A 21,375-nucleotide genomic window follows, 5' to 3' on the forward strand; every position below is an offset into this window, starting at 1 on the left:
GACAAAGATCAGGAAACAGCTGTCTAAGAGATGGCCTTTATCACTTGTCGCTTTGTTGCATCACGTCTGGTTAAGCCACAATATTAAGTTAAAGGGATAGTTCACAAAAAAGAGGGAAAAAAGACATTTTCTATATCTGTAGGACTTTCTTCTGTGGAACATGATATTTTTAAAGATGTTTCAGTGTTTTTGTTCATACAATGAAAGCCTGAGGGGCAGAATGAACAAAAATATTTTCAGAATTCTTCAAAATAGCATCTTCTGTGTTCCACACAAGTCAGTCATACAAGTTTGGAACACCACAAGAGGGATTAAATGATGACCTGATATGTATTTTTGAGAATCAGAGAGACATCACAGTGGAAATAAGCAGGTAAAAGTGTGTACCTTGTAGCCAACGTGCTGCATAAGAGCGCTCTCAGCCTGGATCTCCTGTATTTTCTGTTTCTTGAGTTTCTTCAGCTCCAGTAGCTCCTTATACTCCGGCAGGTGCCTCAGCTCCACTGGAACCCCTTCCTCGTCCTGAAACATCACAGCAGGGTCAGAACAGTACAACACTCTTCACCACATCAGGTGTCACTGCTACAAAATTAATAGCACAAAATATAATCTTTACAAACTCTGGAATATTATACTTCAATGACCCAATGTTTGTTTTTGTTAGGGTCGGTCGATATTTCCTGACTCTTGTTCTCCCCTTATTTTTTGTCACAACATAAAAAAAATAAAATAAAAATTATTATATTAAATATATATATTTTTTGTATTATTATTATTATTATTATTATTTATATAATATTTTTATATATAATTATTATTGAAAGTATCATTAGACACATTTTTCTCAAATAATTATAATATATTTGCCAAGACAAATCCTTTGAAAATAGTTGTGTTACTGTCAGGTAGTAACAACAGAGAAATTAATTGATGGTGTGAAAATAATATTCAAACAGCATAAATAAAAAGTACTGTATAAATAAAAGTTTGGGGTCCATAAGATTGAATGAACACCACAATAAAATAAAAATCAAAACTTCAATGTGATAATGACAATTAAAATGGGTTTAGTTTGTTGACAAGAAAAGCTCCATTCCCAATATTTCCATGCAGGCTTTACATACGCCCTGTGATGCCATGATTTGTAGTAAGTCTATATTTGGTTCATGTGAGGTTCGCTGATGCTTGGCAATGTGCGAATGGTTATGTTCTCTGCAGGGCCTGCTGACTGGTGTCACATAAAGGTTACATATCGGAGACAGAGAAAATGTCAAGCCACTGCAGTCAGTTCAAAGTCACTCAACACACAGCCCTCTTAGCACAGTTCAGCTGAGACGACGCAAACATCCGAGTCATCTCTAATGATTTTGGCAGCAGTGTCTGTCAGAAGGCAGCTCATCATTATCAAATGATCAAGCAAATCCCAACTGTGGAAATGCCAGTTTGCGGTCTTTAAAGGATTTCCTGTTTGAGAAAGGCCAACAAATGTTTGCCAGAGGGGAAGAAAGGAAACAAAATGGCTTTCAAAAAACAGTAAGTATTTTTCATCAACTGATTTCAGGTGTTTATTTTTGGAGGGTCTATTTACACTAAGTGGAAAAAGCCCATCTTGTTGGCAGAGGCTATTTACACTAACTCCGACCACCAATCAGGGTTCCCACTCTTTTTCAGAGATCATTTTCCAGGACATTTCAAATTTCATGATGATGGGAATAAAATATAAGGATCACATAATCACGCCTAAAGTAATATATTCCTCTCTTAAAAAAAGCATACAATTTATGGCTATAACCCAACTATAAAATCAGAAGTGCACCAAATACACACACACACACACACACACACACACAGACACACGTATGAAGGTAAACTCTACACTTTATTTTAATAAACACATTATAACGACTGCCTAGGCCATTCTTGTTAAGCTTCCCCTTCCCTCTTCCCCCAACTGCAGTCTCCAAAGAAATAAAAGTAAACAAATAAATGTCTGTCAAAAATATTTACTGCATTAAGCTCCACAGTAACCTTGTGCATTTATTTTATTGTTTGAGTTGGCTCAAACTCTCTTGCAACTTTTCCAAGCTTTGTTTTAGAGCTGTTACCTCCTCACTTTTGTCTGCGGCACTTTTTCGATAGGCATTTGATTTTGTCAGTAAGGTGAAGTCATGCTTTCTCTCTGCCCTGACGGCCATTTCATCTGCCTCTTTCTGCATGGTTTCAATGCTTGGTTTCGAAACTTGTCCAACCTGGAAGTGTAAGCTAAATTTTGGAATTCTGCTTTATGGTGTGTGTAGACGTGTATTAAAAACATTTTGTACTGCAAGAACCTCATCACACTGAGGTGCAGTATACCAACCAGCATTGAGCAAAACTTGCAAGAGTTTTTGAAACATTTCTCTTGAATTATCTCTGTTTGCAACCATGATCACAGGGTCAAGGGAGCTCAAGTGCCACACAGCTGGGTACATTAGGGGACTTCTCTCCATTATTTTCTTGCAAGTCATGGAAAGGAAGGAGACACATTCTTTTTTTGAACAGCTGAATTTTTACAGGATGTTCCTTCCTTGTGTTAATTAATGTTCCTTATTTAATAAAAAAACCACTAGTAATAATCTAGTGTTTTAATAAAATATCAACGAACAGTATATCACAATTGTATAAATAACGCAACAAATTTAATGTTTTAAAATAAATACAATTTAGAATAGAAAGAGGAAAGGTAAGATGCTTTAAAAATTAAACTATTACCACCAGCAGATGGCAGCAAATAACAATCTTAATGAGTGAATCATTGGAGTCACTCTATCAAACGATTCATTCAAAACTCTTATTTAGGAATGAAGAAAATGACGGTCTTCATGAATGGGTCATGAATCGTTTCTCAAAGATTCAGTCGGTAAAGAAACGTCACTGTACTGTTTGTTGCTAAGAGAAACGTCTGTTTGGAACTACTAGGTTGGTGAAACAGAGCAAACAGACAATAGTACAATACCAAACGGGCCTTTATATATACGTTTATATAAGTACTATTATATACTACCGGCCTCCGCCTCATGTTCACAAGTCTGTGCTGCACTATGAACATGCAATTAACGCTGTGCATCGCGTCAGCATTTCATTTTCACTTCCTATATCGTTCATAAAACAGGTTTGGGAAATTTTGGTTAATTTCACTTAATTTCTAGCACCTGAAAACCGGCAACACGAGACAGCGTCATACGTCACAGGGGGCTTAAACAGCGTGAGCTCATGTGTCAAAACTCAGCATCCCTGAACAGAGCGCTTTCTGTTACGTTAACATTAATTGACATCTAGTTCGAGTCGATCTGGTTCAGTTCATTTGGATTTTGAGACTTCATTTTCGCAGTTTTCAGCATTTCACATCCCACACACACACAACTACTGACGAACAAGGCCCAGTGCAATTTATTAACATGTACACGATTTGAAAAATTTGCGAATGTGCGAATACAAACGTTATAATTTGTATTAAAATTTTCATAATTTGTGCATGTACGGATTAAAATGTGCATTTGTGGATCAGACAACGCGCGTGCATTCATTCACGTCGATTCTATTTGATTCATTTGAATTTTGAGACTTTCTTTCCGCCCTTTAAACCTTTCCCAATCCACACACACACAGCTCGTGATCCACGCGCAGAAATACAATAAAAACATTTTTTGAACTTGTTCTAACTTAACTTGTCATAAGACTAGGGCTGTGCGATTAATCGAAATCAAAATAAAATCGCGATTTGAGTGTGTGCGATTTCTAAATCGCTTTATAGCACGATTTTCTGCGGCCCCGACCTCCCGCAGTATGTTATCTGAACCAATCAGGATGCAGCGCACCTAAGTGGAGCGCGAGAACAGAGCAGACTGGGCATATGGCTAACTCCAGGTTCACACACTCTGTCTGTGATGCGTAGCCTTTTTTTTTTTCGAGCCCATGTTAATGGAACAGAACATTCACACTGCACGCAGTAAAAAGATGAAAACAGAAAAGGTTACAAATAGAAAGGTGCGAAAAGATTTAATATCTTGCGCGTGAGCACAGAGAGAGTTGTGAGTGCACAGGACGCAGGCTGAGCGAGAGGAGACACGTTGTAAGGCAGCATATATCTGAGCCTTATACAGTCTATGATCTGAGCACGCGCATCTGGTTTTGTTAACAGAGCAAAGGAAATCTGTGTGCGAGTCAGTGATGCACGGGTTGATCCAAAATGAGCGGGTGCCTGCGGTCGCCCGCGGTTACAAGTCATCCAATAATATTTTTAATGAAATTCGGGTCGCAGTCGGTCGGGTCCTTTGAAATAAAAATGCCAATTAAACCTTTGTCATTTATATAGTACTAGACACATTTTTTAAATACATAGGCCTACACATTATTGGCTGAATAACTGGCATGAAGATGACGCACGAGCTCAGTGTGCACGTAGAGATGGAGGCGGCAAAGAAGACTGCATGGGGAGCAACGTCGCTGTTTTTGGTAAAACATGATTTTGACGACTTCATTAAGTTTTGTTTTATAGAAAACTCTTTTTAAAATATTTTCGTTTTGTATAAATTGTATCTTAATTTTGATCAATGTTTTATCAATCAGTTGCCTGTATTTAATAAATAAGAAGCAAATATATAGCCTAGCAGACAATGTAATAAGGCGCCGGCACGATCACTTGCATTGCATGTGAACTAAACTCAGCGTGTGCCTCACAGATTTGAGAAATATAGGCTATACATTACAGAAAGCTTGAAATGTCTTCTTAACGAAAATATTCAAACCAAAATAAATGGGCTACTCTCTGATGATGTAATCTATATGAAATGTGCATTTCTCTCTGGCGTTCATGGCGAGTCTGCATCGTCAACTTAATCTTTGCAGCAACACAGAAAACACCAGTTTATTTCTAAACAATAAAATGATTCCTTGCATATTTTCGAACCAATAGGCCATTCTGGGTTGAGCGAGACCCCACGGAATGAGCGAGCGGATCGCGATATTCAGAAATGCGCTCTCCGCTCACGAGCTCTGATCGGAACAAACCCGAGCCTCAATGTCTGCTGACCTTGCAGAAACATACAAATAGACATAGCCAGACTAGACTATTTTAAATTATAATATATTAATTTTTTCTTTTTGTTTTTTTGCCTAGTTAGTTTTGCCTACGTTCCTATTGCCAAATGACGCTACGATGAGCATTTACTGCTTTTTAAAAATGCGGTCCAAGTTGCGGGCGGGTTAGTTGGAAACGTTGGTCGGGTGCGGGTTATTAATACATTGACCCGTGCATCACTGGTGCGAGTGGATAGATTCGCGCTTGCGCATTATATTAATGAAAGTGAAAGTGAAAGTGAAGTGACATTCAGCCAAGTATGGTGACCCATACTCAGAATTTGTGCTCTGCATTTAACCCATCCGAAATGCACACACACAGAGCAGTGAACACACACACACACACTGTGAGCACACACCCGGAGCAGTGGGCAGCCATTTATGCTGCGGCGCCCGGGGAGCAGTTGTGGGTTCGATGCCTTGCTCAAGGGCACCTAAGTCGTGGTATTGAGGGTGGAGAGAGAACTGTACATGCACTCCCCCCTACCACAATTCCTGCCGGCCCGGGACTCGAACTCACAACCTTTCGATTGGGAGTCCGACTCTCTAACCATTAGGCCACGACTTCCCCGTCGTGGCCTTTCGATTGGGAGTACGACTCTCTAACCATTAGGCCACGAATGTGCTTTCGCGTTACAATAATGCAATCTCTTTGCTGCTTCTGAACCACGTACACATGACTTACTGTATACACACTGCAGATTGAGTACGTGTGACCCTTGGGCAATAAATATATTGGGAAAAACATATAACACCTGAGGCACCACTACAGTGAGCTTTATGACCAATGCATGGCAAAAAAAGAAGAAAACAAATCCCTGAACACGTTTTATTTTATTTATTTATTTTCCATATGTCAAGACATTTTGTTAGTGATTATTTTGACTTATGTCTGTTCTAGAGACATTTGATAAAGCTCTCATTGGTTTTCTTTTGGAAATATGTTTAAAATTTATACTGAATGCATTTATTACTGTAAAGCATGTCTGTGTGTGTGAAAATCGTGATTAAAATCGAAATCGCAAAATTGATCAAAAAATCGTGATAGGTTTTTTTTTGTCCATATCGCACAGCCCTACTTAAGACAGAGAATATCTTATATTAATTTGGCCAAACAAGAACTTCGTGACAACCATGTTGCCTAAGCTCGAGTCAAGCACATGAAGAGGACAATTTTTTTCATGTGAAGACCACGAAATTTTTTGTTTGTTTGTTTTTTTTTTTTGGAAAACGGGTTAAGTACAAAGCCTGGTTTACATAGGCCTCATAAATAATAGTATGTAGCATTCAAATTCAAGTAGCCAACATTGTGACATGGAAACATTTGGATTCGGGCCAAATGAGAGAGTAAAGAAGAAGATTATAGGGCCAAACAATAATAATTAAAAAAAAAACTTTTCCAGAATAAAGTCATTAGCCTATAATGCGAGATTAAACGCATTAAATATCCAGAAAAATGTAGAAATAAAATATTGAGAATAAAAATACTTAAATATCGAGAATAAAGTAGTTCATTAGTCAACTTCATCTTTGCAGCCGACAATGACTCAGAGAATAGTTTAGTAATAACATAGATGTTACAGACATCAGCATTTAGCTTTTGTTTTTGAATTGTGTTGAAACTACAGAGAACTGGCCTTAAATTAAAAGGCAATAACTGCATAGTTCTACAATCCAAACAACAAAATCAACACACATTCAATAAGATGTTTCTAAATCAGCGTTCAGTATTTGTTTTAGTTTTTAAATTTGCTTTTAAATAAAAAAGGTCTTTACCAGTTAGACTAAATAAAAGTATGCTACATAAATACATTATTCCAAAATGTTAAAATCAAATAATGTTTGCGAATAAAACAAATATGCAAAAAGTATTTCATTCATCCAATAAAAAAATAATAAAATAAATAAATAAATTAGGGTAATGATTCACATCTATATTTTTTTACTTGAGCCAATGAAAAATAAATAATTTATTGTCTCAAGTAAAAAAATATAGATGTGAATCCTTACCCTAAAAAAATTTAATTGGATGAATGAAACTTTTTTTGAGTGTGCTACAGCAGGTGATTTTTAAATCAAATTAAGTCTATGTAATTTCAAGGTAAAATAAAAATAATGCAGAACTGACGTTTACTTCTGGCTTTTCAACCGTGTATGCAAGTTGTACTTCACAAAAAAAAAAAAAAAAACATTTCAGTTTTGTCACAGTTTAGTCCGTTTCGTTTCTCATCCAACACGTGAGAAGTTGATCTGAACATATCTTCACGGTCTACTCGTGTTCAGGGCGCGTACCGGTACCATGACCGGTACAGCTTAAGTGCGCGCAGAAAAGGGGCTCTTATTTGTGCGCCAGTACACCAACGGCTGATAGCTTCCTGCTATCTGTGCCTCAGACATGCCTGTGTCCTGTGCACAGATTTCGAAACACTTCCACACAAATGACATAGCGAACCATTACAATGTAGTCTGTGCACGAGAGCGCACTTCCGGAAAAATCGGCCGAAAAAAGACCAAAAACCGTCCAATTGTCGATCGCGTTTTTTAATCAAAAACCATCTGGTTCCGATTTATGGCTGGTCAACCGGTGCATCCCTAATAATAATAATAATAATAATAATAATAATAATACAAGGAAGGATTAAACTGACAACGTGCCATTGAATTACAGAAAAAAAACCTTGGTAATTGTCACGAAGTTCTTGTTTGGCCAAATTAATATAATGTATTCTGTGTCTTAAGACAAGTTAAGTTAGAACAAGTTCAATAAAACATTTTGATTGTATTTCTACAGGCAGAGGAGAATAGCCAAACCAAAAAGAAACAAAGAAAACCCAATGTAACATTCATAAACTGTCCACAATAGAATGCGCACGTGAGTGGGGCTGTAGTGACATCTAGTGGTCATGTTTCTCTTTGACTCAGCTGCGCGTGGATCACGAGCTGTGTGTGTGTGGATTGGGAAAGGTTTAAAGGGCGGAAAGAAAATCTCAAAATTCAAATGAATCAAATAGAATCGACTCAGAAGAGACGTGAATGAATGCACGCACGTTGCCTGATCCACAAATGCACATTTTAATTCCTCCATGCACAAATTGTGATAATTTTAATACAAACTATAACGTTTGTATTCACATATATGTCTCTATTTGAACAAAATGCTGCACATTAATGTAAACCTTAACTCTGCAGTCGATTGAAAAGCATTTGTTTCAGTGTAGTGACGCACATTCACAAATTTGTCAAATCGTGTACATGTTAATGAATTGCACTGGGCTTTGTTCGTCAGTAGTTGTTTGTGAGTGGGACGTGAAATGCTGAAAACTGCGAAAGTGAAGTCTCAAAATCCAAATGAACTGAACAAGATCGACTCGAACTAGATGTCAATTAATGCATGCGTGTCACCCGATCCACATATGCATAGATTCCTTTTTGCATGAGCAATTTATTATATATTAATGCAGAACAGAACATTTTTATTCGCAAAAATGTCTGTATATGTACAAATTGCTGCACAATCATTTAATCCCTAATCAAATTAAGAGGCATTTGTTTGTGGTTTGTAGAATACATGTATAAATTGATGTAGTACATTGATATTTTTGCATGCTTCAATTAATCATTTTGAGTCCAATTTCATCCCATACCATTCGGTCCAACGCAATAACGAAATCTGAGCAGGTCTAAAAACTGAAACTGTTGATGCTGCACTTTACACTTTGGAAAAGTTATATACAGTACAGACCAAAAGTTTGGACACACCTTCTCATTCAAAGAGTTTTCTTTATTTTCATGACTATGAAAATTGTAGAGTCACACTGAAGGCATCAAGGGCTATTTGACCAAGAAGGAGAGTGATGGGGTGCTGCGCCAGATGACCAGGCCTCCACAGTCACCGGACCTGAACCCAATCGAGATGGTTTAGGGGTGAGCTGGACTGCAGACAGAAGGCAAAAGGGCCAACAAGTGCTAAGCATCTCTCGGGGAACTCCTTCAAGACTGTTGGAAGACCATTTCAGGTGACTACCTCTTGAAGCTCATCAAGAGAATGCCAAGAGTGTGCAAAGAAGTAATCAAAGCAAAAGGTGGCTACTTTGAAGAACCTAGAATATGACATATTTTCAGTTGTTTCACACTTTTTTGTTATGTATATAATTCCATATATAATTCCACATGTGTTAATTCATAGTTTTGATGCCTTCAGTGTGACTCTACAATTTTCATAGTCATGAAAATAAAGAAAACTCTTTGCATGAGAAGGTGTGTCCAAAATATTGGTCTGTACTGTATATTTTTTTTAAATATGAGCAGGCCTACAAGCTGGGATTGGTAATGCTGCACTGTAATCATAATTATTTATTTATATTTTTCATTATATTTTATTATATGATACTGGTTTGAGACTGAGAGTATTTTATTTAGTGTAGAACTTTGCAGCAGTATTTTATATATATTTTATTAAAAAGTATTAAAAAAAAGGGTAAACAAATTGTTAAAAAAAAGTTAATAGTGATAAACAACCTGCAGTTTAATGTTTGCATTTCTTTCCCTTACTGTACCGAAAATGAACCGAACCGTTACTTTAAAACTGAGGTACGTACCGAACCGTGATTTTTGCGTACCGTTACACCCCTAGTAAATAGTATCTATCGCTAAGAAAAAAATGCTTAGAGTAAATGGCATTTAATCACTATTTGCACTTAGTATAAATAGCCTCTTTCATTATTTTCACAATGCAAATAGCCGCTGCCATTTATTTTTCCCTTTTCAGGTTCTAAATCACTAAGTTTGGATATGATCTGTTAAAATGCTGTGGCTCTCACTGGTTCAATCATACATGCATTTCTCTGATGATTAGTGACCCGATCAATTACTGGCCACCCTCAAATGAGAGCCCTCAGATTTAGTTGGATTTGAACTGAAATCTTAACAAGTACTGACTGAATCATCCGCTCCATTATCCTGGAGGCTGTTGAAGAAGTGAGACCGTTCGTCCTCATCATCCATGTAGACGGGCGGCTCGTATGAGGTGAGGAACGTCGAGGGCTTGTACAGGTGCTTATTGAGGTGGTGCTGTCGCTTACTGGAGGTCTGCAATTATAAACAACAGTCGAAGCTTATACAAAGGCTGTGAAAGTTGATCTGCATTGTTAATCCCTTTGATCTTTTATTTAAAAAAAATCACAAAAAATGTATCCTTTCATTGGATAATAAGAATTTAAAATGGGGAGAAATATCATTATGAAATAAAAGGTTTTCTCTAATCCACATTGGCCACAATTAATGGCCCCCTTTTATTCAATACTTTTTGAAACCTCCATTTGCCAGTTTGACAGGTCTAAATTTTCTCCTATAATGCCTGATGAGGTTAGAGAACACCTGACAAGGGATTAGAGACCATTCCTTCATCCAGAATCACTCCAAAACCTTTAGATTCATGTCGGTGCTTCTCCTCTTCAGTTCACTCCTCACATTTTCCATAGGGTTCAGGTCAGAGGACTGGAATGGCTGTAGCAGAAGCTTGATTTTGTGCTCAGTGACCCATTTCTGTGTTGTTTTTGAGGTTTGTGTTTGAATTACTGTACAGTTGGAAGATCTAAACATGGCCCATTATAAGATTTCTAACAGAGTCAGTCACTTACTGATTTTTTATCTGTCGGTATTTGATAGAATCCATGATGCCATGTATCTAAACAAGATGTCCAGGACCTCCAGCAAAAATACAGGTCCACAACATTAAAAATACAGCAGCATATTCATTGTACACATGGGGTACTTTTTATCTCTGTGTTCACCAAAACCATTCCATGTGAAGTTCCAGTCGTGTCTGATAAATGAATATGCTTGAGTTTGTTTTTGGATGAGCTAGGAGAATTTTTCTTGAAACCCTCCCAAACAACATGTGGTGAGGTAGGTTCTGTTTGACAATTTTTTTTGTCAAGGTTTTCAGAACCAGAGACTCAGCTATGTTCTTCAATTCTCCAGCTGTGACCCTTGTGTGTTTTATATATATATATATATATATGTATATATATATATATAACACACACACACACACACACACACACACAGATATGTATGTATGGGTGTGTGTGTGTGTGTGTGTGTGTGTGTGTGTGTGTGTGTGTGTGTGTGTGTGTGTGTGTGCAAGTTTTTATGACATAGCAGGACACAACTCTGTATAATGACATGGGTATGACACAGGTATTACAAGGAGAGGGTGACTTATGAGGACATAACCCATGTCCCCATTTTTCAAAACGCTTATAAATCATATATAATTCGTTTTTTTGAGAAAGTAAAAATGCACAAGGTTTCCTGTGAGGGTTAGGTGTAGGGTTGGTGTAGGGCCATAGAATATACAGTTTGTACAGTATAAAAACCATTACGCCTATGGGATGTCCCCACTTTTCACAAAAACAAACGTGTGTGTGTGTGTGTGTTTATTCAGCACAGATGCATTGAATTGAGTAAAGACATTTACATTGTAAGAAAAAATAAATTAAAATAAATACTGTTCTTTTAAATTTTCTACAGATCTTGAGATAAACTGGTTTCCACAAAAATATTGCACAACTGTTACAAACATATTACATTTTAAATATATATTAAAACCGATGTTTTAAATTTATATATTTAACAATATTACTATTTGTACTGTATTTCTGATCAAAAAATACTTGGTGAACATAAGATACAGACTAAATATTTTACAGTATATTATACATTTTAAAAGACCAAATTACCTTTTTGCTGTACATGCACACATTGGGTGTTCTGCCTGGTACTGGAATACCAGCTTTTGTCAGTTTTATGAAATATTTCTGTACCCTGCTAGCAACCTGTGAAGAAGAGGAACAAAAACTTAGTATACAAAAAGAGTTGGCTCTGTATCCAGTGGTTAAGCTTTCTACCCAGAGCTTTTAGAGGTTAAGACTCCTGTTCCATTAGTGAAAAACCATCTTTAAATTATACACAGTCTCCATTAAATGGGGCTGTAAGGATGTTAATTGCCTGACTGCTTTAGAGAGCACTGAAAAGGTGACTAGAGATTTGAATGTCCATCAAGGCCAAAAGAAGATGAGTGTGACTGTGTCAGTGAGAGCGGGGCCTGAACACACACCTGTTTGGCGGTCCTGTTGCCAAGTTCATCTGCGATCTTCTGCCAGCGTTTAGACTCGACCTCCTCTGGTGGAAACTTCAAAAGCAGCTGCTCCAACTTTTTCTACAAATTTCACATACGAGATATAATGAGCAAACTGCCAAACCTAACAGATCAAGAGCTACACAAAATACTAAACTGCACATTCTATCATAAATAAGCGTTTATCAACAGTTAGCTTCTGTCCAATAATTTGAATGGAGAAGTAGCTTTTTAAGAGTGCTACAACTGTTAGACGTTAAAGTTTTCTCAGATGTTTGTTCATAAAAGGCTCGGATTTCATAAATACTAAGAGCTCTTGGGTGGATTCATACCTGCTCTTCAACAGTCCACAGCTGGTTAAAGGTGTCAGGTTTGTTCTGGTTGCACAGCCTCCCTCTAATCATCTGTCCAAACCAGAAAAGAAAAAAAGAACATTAAGAAGACGTCACTGGTCATATATCTATCTATCTATATCTATATATATCTATATACACACACACACAAACACACATATATCAGGCTCCGGTTTGTATCACGGGTTCGGTATGGTTCAGTATGTGCTATGTTTAGGCAAAAACTATACTGTCAAATAAAAAAGGAAGAAAATAAGAATAATCTAACTACAAGCAACAGCACAAATAACTACAACAGGTTAAAGATACAAATAGAATAAACAGGGCTTTTCAGTAACATTTACTTTACACGTACAGAACTTGAATAAGTAATCAAATGTAAAATAGCATTGCATATTTGACAGAGAAAGCTTAATATTTGTGCGTGTTGAGTGTTGAGTGCACCCACAAATCTTTGCACTGCGCACACCAGCTCGCATCCTCTGGCTCTTAAAAAGGGTAATTAAACCCCAGACTACTTTTTCTGAGATTTTAGCAGAGATGTGTGTGTTGTACATTATAGAAGACAATGTTAGCATTCGATGGTTCTAACCATTTGAGAAAACTGGTTAATTTATTTTTTAATAAATATTTTTAAAGAATATCTCTTTGGATTTGAGACTTTAGTCTTTGCAACTTTACAGATCTTCTTTATGCACCAAGAGCTTGTAACAGTCCAAAAGAGAAAAGAAAAATTTTAATCATACGACCCCTTAAAGTTAACAGAGGTGCAACAGCACATTCATATATACGTTTTCGATGCAGAGTATAATGGCTGTACATTTATTTGTGTTTTTAACTCAAAGGGAGAGAAATTAAACTGTCTGAAACCGAAGCTGTCTGTGTTGTCTCAGCTTTTGTTTTATGTGTTATTTATAGCAAACCATATTACAGATGCATTGTCAGATTTAATCTGAACCGCGGTCCATTCTAATTAATTTGAATAAAAATGTGTTTTCTTTACCAAGAAAGTAGCAAGATTAAAACTACTATTTTCAGTTTCAAACTTTCACATAGTATCTTTAGGTCTATAATAACATTAAAAATGTAAATCCAGATTTTGGTTTTCAAAGATTTATTATATATATATATATATATATATATAAATAATTCAATAAATCTATTGAATCAATATTAAAGTTATTGGTAACACTTTCTATGAAGCCTGTATTTATAATACATTATAATGGTATTTTTAAAGCATAATAATGAATGCATAACACATTATAAAACTTATAATATGTTATATCAACACATGAATAATCAAAAACAATTATAATACATCATAATACTTATGTATTTGTTGTCATAAGTTTAAGAGTATGATTATTTATAACACACAGTGAACATATTAAATCTACTTCATTTACAGTATAATGGACTTTATCATATCTTGACATTGTTTATTTAAGATCTGCACAGTATCTTACTACAGCTTGTGAGTAGTTAGATGTTGAGTGTTTCCTGTGGAGCTAATGTTAATTAATTGATGTGAGCTTAATATTCCAAATGAAATAAATGCAATGTTTTACATGGTTACATTTTATTTTGATGGTCCCCTTAATCATTTCACTATAAGCAACACTGCAAATACATGCTCAATAAGTTGACATACTTGCAAAGACACTTATAATCAGTTTATCTGTTGGTTGACCATTAAAATAAAGTGTTATATATCATATATTTACAGTAGCAGACATACTAATACTCTAATGACTGCTAGTTGACATGTAGTTGCAGAGTTACTTCAACAGCTTTCTAAAGGGTACCATCAAAATAATCAAACTGATATTACACTAAAAATAGTTCGAAGCAAATGTGTCATACTACACATTCATCTGATCCGATATCTATATTATTATTCTTTTTATAATTATTACTACGTATAAGTGGTCTTTGACCGCTTTAAGTAGCATAAGAAAAATGGCAAGATATGAGACTTATAATGCATTATAACTTTGAGAAATATATTCTATTTTAAAAGTGGATACAACATGTTCATAGTCTTAAAAGCTATAACCACAAATAAGTAAATATTACAATATATAAAAATTATTCATATGAATATTCATGAGATGATTCAACATATTATACTTTTTTAATAATGCATTATGGGTTCATTATAATGCCTTAAGAATAACCTTATAAATGTATTATAAATACGGGCTTCATAGAAAGTGTTACCAAGTTATTTTTAATATTGAAACTGTTGAAAATAAACAACATATTAAGTTGATCCACATATGACAGCCTCTGAACTTGGTCAGTACAAATCTTATATACAGGCACTGGACTAAAAATACATTCATAAGTCATCGCTCCCAAAATGAATTCAATGTGTCATCTTGTTTGGTATAAATTAATTACAACAATAAAAGAAAATGTCGTCATGAACAACAAAATCACGTTAGACCATAGAAATTTTAAAATGACATTTCCCTTACATTCAACTTCCAAAACTGCATTCATCTTTGCCATGTTACAATGATGTAGACTAGTGCTATATGTTCTATTAGCAAAAACATAAATGGCATTAATAAAAACACTAACGCTGTCAAGATACACAATATCGCAATCATAAAAGAATACGATTCATCTAATGAATGTGATATTGCGTATCTTGTCAGTGATCTTTGGCTCTGTATATTCAATATTAATGCAGCTCCATCTGAAAGCATGTGATGGAGATTTACCAGTAGGTACTATTAATCACAGAATCAGCTTTACTAACGAGATGCGCATGACAATCACGTGCGATTTATCGTGCAGCCCTTGTTTGTTGAACACAAAGTACAAAGTAGATGTGGAAAACCAGGATGCCGGGTGTATTCAAAGCACCGCCATTACTGTCTAGAGTGTGGGGAATGGTGCGCTGTGATTGGTTGAGCGGATATATCGCATTTTGGACAGAAGGGAGACCAGCGTTTGTCGCAGTTTGAAAAAAAGGGAGAAATCATGACAGAATAAAGCCCTGTTCACACCGCTTGTCGCTGGCAATTGAGGTCACTAGTAGACATTCCCACTACTGGTTGCATATTTACCCACGTATCACTCCACTACAGCAGATGAATCATGTGCTCTCCACTGACTTCACTCCCACTGGTTGTCACTCGTGAAATTAGCTGCTTATTTGCATAAACAAAGAATTCTGAACTTTTATCTTTTATAGGACTCGCATCGCTTGACATGCCCACATTCCGTCGTCAATGGTCACCGTCGCCAGAAGTCACCAGGTCTCCATTGAAAATGAATGGGATTATGTCGCTCTGTGGCTGTGTCACTGGCGGTGTGAACGGGGCTTAACTCGGCGGGTATCGCATTTTGCGTAAAAATTTACTTTTTAATACCGATGAAATACAATACTGGTTTTGGCGGAAAATCACGTTTTGGAACCAATAATGAACTCTACTTACATTTTACCATTAATTATGAGATAGTGGATCTGCTCAGGTTTCCTGATCTACTGAGAGACCAAAGGAAATACTTTATTCCTTTATTCATCTATTTAACACATATACACTCTATATCAAAAGGACGACAAGGTTTCTCCCACTGGTTTCCATAGATACCATCTTTTCGCTACATGTGCTGCATGCATGAACATATTAAACAAGAGAGAAAGGCTGAACTGGCTGGTGTGAAACTGCAGAAAGCAAGCTAGTTTGTCTGAACATGGCACTTCCATAAAACGGACACACTGTTATTTGTGATCAGCATGCTTGCAGTGCATTTTTGTTGAAGTGTTACAGCACAATGAATATGGATGGAGATCTTGTGCTCTCAGGGAAAATATTGTGCATGCAGAGCACATTCGAGTTCATGTCCTAGGGCTCAAGCATATGTATAACAAGAAACAAAGTCAAGTTAAATGTTAGGTCTTGATCTTATTATTTATCGGATGCAGTGGTGTGTGATGAAACGTGGTGAAATTGTAGGTCATGAGGAAAAAAATAAGCAAAGCATAAAGGAGAATCTGCAACCCCATGTTTTCCTTAAAACACAGCATGCAGATTCATAGTCAAGACAGCTGTAAATGGTGACAGAATACAAATGACGAGAAGTACAAAGAATTAATCTGAGTTTACCTGAGCTCTGCTACTGGACATGCTGTGTTCTGGACCATCACTTGATGGCAGGGAGGAGGAGTAAACAGATGAGGAGTCAGCCTCCTTCTTGGAATCCACAGGACTTTTTGGTCGAGCAGGCAACCCCACTACAGAAAGACAATTAGCAGTTCAATTTCGGCATACTTCCTGTTCATGCATTTGCCATTGAAAAGACATACCCAAATGGGTCTACTAAATCTTTAAAGTAATTAAAATAATAAATAAATAAATAAATAATAAGCATTAATTTATTGTATTCTTTCTTTTTGTTCTTTTTTTTTTTTTTTACTTGTTTGAAGGGCTGCAAATTTAGCCAAACATTTGTGTGATGGTCAATATGCCTATAAATTATTATTTATTAACTACAACAATTATTTTTATGATGATATTTACTAAATTAAAGAGTTATCAATATTGTAATATTTCCCAGCAAAAATAAATAAATAAAAATTATATATATATATATATATATATATATATATATATATATATATATATATATATATATATATATATATATATAGTATAAAGTAATTATATAAATAACAATAATTGTATTTTTTATAATTACAATACAATTGTTTTCATCTTTTTCATCATTAAACCATCAAACTGTAGTTTTTCCAAATCACTGCTTTTTTTTCTTTTTTCTTTTTTTTTTTTATGAGAAATGCACAAAGCCATACTGACATTTCAGATAAATTGCTAAATGCATTTTAAAAGGTATTTTTAGGTCCATATCCAAATTGGACCTGAGGGCAATTTGAATTATACACGGACACAAAAAGGTACACACCTTTGTCAAAGATTAACTGCAACTGTCGTGTTTTGCGCTTCTTGTCACAGAACTCCCTTTCAAAGTCGCCACGGCCTGAGGTGTATTGGTCCCATGCAATTTCTGGGAGCTGGACTACTCTCTGGGGCCGAGGCAGACCCATCTCCACCTGTGATAAAAGCAGATGATAAAAAACATGCTTATAAGCCAGAATGCAGGACTAAGTAGCAGGTATTTCAGACAATACCAATGGAAGTCCCAGAGAAAGCTTCTGTACCCGTTTCTGTAGCTGGTCCACAAAGGAGATGGGGTCAGACATGGCTTCCTTCTGATGCCGTGCCAGTGTCTCCAGGTCCAGGATGGCTTGGGTTCGCTGGGCCTCCAGTACACTGATGGTCTGGAGCAACCTCTGATAACTAATGTAGAGGACAGAGGAGAGGGAAGGGCAGAAATGCTTTATACATTATTAACAGCTGAAGCTATGTATTTAAACATCAAACTTTCAGCAGTTATTCATTATTTACATGTAGTGCAGCACAACCACATACTTCACTAAAAGTCCTTATAAACATTCCTATAACAGAAATATTTCCTGTTGGCCAAACCGTGGGCAGGTGTTGACTGACCGCTACATGCAGGAACTGGGTTTCCTGATGGTACCCAGAGATAGTTGGACTAATTTTTCATTTTTTAACACTTTTAGGGATAGGTTTTTAAAGTTCAAATAGTTATATTCAGCCTAAGGAGATCAAAGTTAAAATGGTAGTTTCACGATATATTGCAATTGTTATCCCTTTGTCACGTGTAATAACAGAAAATTCTGCATAATTACATGCAACAACCCTAATCTTAATTCTAACCCTACATTAAGTTGTTAATTATTATCCAGTACTTCAAGGGTTATACCTTTATTCATCTTCGAAACACAAATTAAGGTATTTTTGATGGAATCTGAGAGCTCTCTGACCCTCCATAGACAGCAATGATGTTACCACAATCAATACATAGAAGCATAGCAAGGACATCGGTAAAGCAGTCCATGTGACATTTGGGGTTCTATCATAATTTTACGAAGCTACAAGAAATTTTTTTGTGTGCAAAAGAAAACAATAATAATAACATAATTTAAATTTAAAGAGTTACCGTCTACTGGCATTTTGGAGAGTAAACCAGAAAGTAAACAAGATAACAAATGTTGTTTATGTTTAACATGCACACGCATCTCTTAATTTGTATTCCGAAGATGAACGAAGGTCTTACGGGTTTGGAACAGCATAAGGCTAAGTAATTAATTTTTGGGTGAACTATCCCTTTAATTGTAGAATTAAAATATAACAAGTGCACTCAAATAAAGTGTAACCAAAATCCCAATTTTTCTCTTTTAGCTTCATGTTACGTAACAATTTCATTATCTCAACTCTCACACAAAAAAAAAAAAAAAAAAGATTGTATGCCTCTAATATAACAGAGCTTTGACCTTTTCCCTGCACACCCTCAGGAAAAAAGGATCCACAAATAGGACACGAAAAAAAAGAGGCAGATAAGAAAAAAGTGCGAATTAGACAAAGATGGTCTTCTAAGCGGGAGATTCGGCCTACTGATTGGAAGTAATCTTATTTAAAAGCTCAACAGACCTTGTATAATCAATCTAGCCTAACATGGCATGAATGAAAACCAACTGATGACAGCAAGCACCCAATCTCAACAAGAATTTATTTAGAGGACTTGCTCCATTTGAGTTGTCTTACTTGAGGGCAACTGACTAGTTTTTCTTCAATTTCCTAGCCATTTAATAACTTAGACCGCAGAGGAGCTGTTAACAGCCTCTCAATTTAGATGTACAATGAAGATAGGCATGTAGCACTGCAGGCTGGGGAAAGCAGCCAACTGTGGCAATGAGCCCAAAACTGACATATGGCTGGCAATGCACTGCCACCTATGGGTCAACCATCTGAAAAGCAGACCAGATTTTTGCTATAATGGACAAGAACTAAACTAACATATAGTGATATGTGCCATTTTAACCTGTACTTCGCCAATTAACATGCACTAACTACTACACCCATACATCTTTTCAATTTAATAGCCAATGTGAGCATGTGTATTGTGTAGTGCCTTCCTTGTTAAGGCTATAATCACTATCACTATTTTCATACTTCAACAAACCTCTAACCTCAAACCTCCAAATCACTGGAGACCTTAAATCTGGGGCTTGTTGTAGAATACTACTCATATGATCATCAAGAACAACATCTTATAAAGCAACCAGCAATGCTTTAAAGAACTAGCAAGACCCTAGCAACTAAAACCACTTGGCCTTGTGGTGACCAGTTTTGCAGTTTAGAAGAATCATTTGCTTCTTCAAGAAAAAGTCATCTGCATTAATATATCTATAATTTAAATGTCAAACACACACAAAAAAATCCTAATTAAAATGCAGAAGAAAAATGTCCCAGATAAGAAATAAGAACAATTTAATGTAACAACAAAAGATAAATGATTCAGATAGGCCTCCTGCAATCTCTTTTCATTGGTATTGACCGGCAAGTCAATCCAGTTGGCTGCTCCTGATGCCTTCACTCACACTGTGAGATGGGTACACGCTGAATGAGCATGACCCAGGACAACCTGTCCACCAGCAGCAGGCCTTCCATCGTTTATAACCTACCAGCGTCCTGGAGATTACAGCAGCTGTTGCTCATTTTCTGCTAGTGCAGTCGACTATTATGCTTCAGAAAACAAGTATGCAGAGTCAAGCAGGAAAACACTAAGATGTTTATCTGGGCCATCTTATTTAAATTACAAGGCACAAACACTTTTTGAAAACTACAAAGACAAAACAAGACTAAAAATAAGAGCAGATTAGACAAAAACCTGACCTGCTGGGTTTTGACAACAACATTAAGTTACTTTTAAAGCAAACCTCTACATTTTGATAAAAGGAAATTTGATTTATGAAGCTAGAGACCTCCTGAAACTGTAATAGTAAGACCTGAAAAGTACTAGTGGTACTTGCCCCTGCTAAGAACAAGTAATGCAGATGCTACTAGGGTATTTTAGGAAGTTTTTTGTTTTTATGGATGGTTTCAGATCTGATGTGGACCCTGTCTGTACTGGTGTCCCACAGGGCTCAGTTCTTGGTCCTTTGCTTTTCAGTATTTATATTTATCCTCTTGGTCAGCTATTAAGATCCCTTAACCTCAGTTATCACTTCTATGCTGACGATACTCAGATTTATATAGATTCTCAACCTGGTCAATTTGTGGATGTCCTTCATCTTTCCAGCTGTATTTCTGAGATTAAGATGTGGATGGCTAAAAATTTTCTCTGTCTAAACAGCTCTAAAACTGAAGTTATGCTCCTTGGTTCTCCCCACCAACTGCGAAATGCGAGCTACACAGTAAACTAAAAAATCTTGGTGTTGTCTTTGACGCCACTTTGTCATTCGAGCCTTTCGTCCAGAACACGGTTAAGACCGCATTTTTCCATCTTAGAAATATTGCACGGCCAATGCTGCCCTTGTCTGTAGCTGAAAAATTTATTAATTCTTTTGTTTTCTGAAGAATTGACTATAGCAATGCTCTCCTGATTGGAGTGTCCAAATCCTCTCTGAACAAATTGCAATACTTACAGAATTCAGCAGCTAAAATTTTAACTGGGGCTAGGGCTGGCGACCATATAACTCCTGTTTTGAAGACATTGCACTGGCTGCCTGTTAAATACTGTATAGATTTTAAAATTTTAATGCTTACATATAAGGCTCTGCATGGACTCGCTCCACAGTATTTGGCAGATCTTTTAACATCTTGCAAGCCAACTCGCAATTTACGCTCTTCTCAGCAC

At 36.3% G+C, this 21,375-nt stretch overlaps 1 protein-coding gene across 2 annotated transcripts in view; it reads right to left on the minus strand.

Annotated features, from left to right (window-relative positions):
- LOC132096750 (ZZ-type zinc finger-containing protein 3-like) overlaps window positions 1-21,375 on the minus strand; it is a 40,354-nt gene that overhangs the window by 3,651 nt on the left and 15,328 nt on the right. For both annotated transcript variants that reach the window (XM_059502336.1, XM_059502337.1), the window contains exons 3-10: window positions 17,810-17,948; window positions 17,554-17,701; window positions 16,737-16,864; window positions 12,592-12,663; window positions 12,239-12,340; window positions 11,862-11,957; window positions 10,057-10,206; window positions 388-522 (exon numbers count right to left, since the gene is read on the minus strand). In XM_059502336.1, the coding sequence (XP_059358319.1) occupies window positions 388-522; window positions 10,057-10,206; window positions 11,862-11,957; window positions 12,239-12,340; window positions 12,592-12,663; window positions 16,737-16,864; window positions 17,554-17,701; window positions 17,810-17,948 (970 nt within the window). The remainder of the gene's footprint in view (window positions 1-387; window positions 523-10,056; window positions 10,207-11,861; window positions 11,958-12,238; window positions 12,341-12,591; window positions 12,664-16,736; window positions 16,865-17,553; window positions 17,702-17,809; window positions 17,949-21,375) is intronic.

This window comes from Carassius carassius, chromosome 20, assembly GCF_963082965.1.
Source record: "Carassius carassius chromosome 20, fCarCar2.1, whole genome shotgun sequence".
Classification (NCBI taxonomy): domain Eukaryota; kingdom Metazoa; phylum Chordata; class Actinopteri; order Cypriniformes; family Cyprinidae; genus Carassius; species Carassius carassius.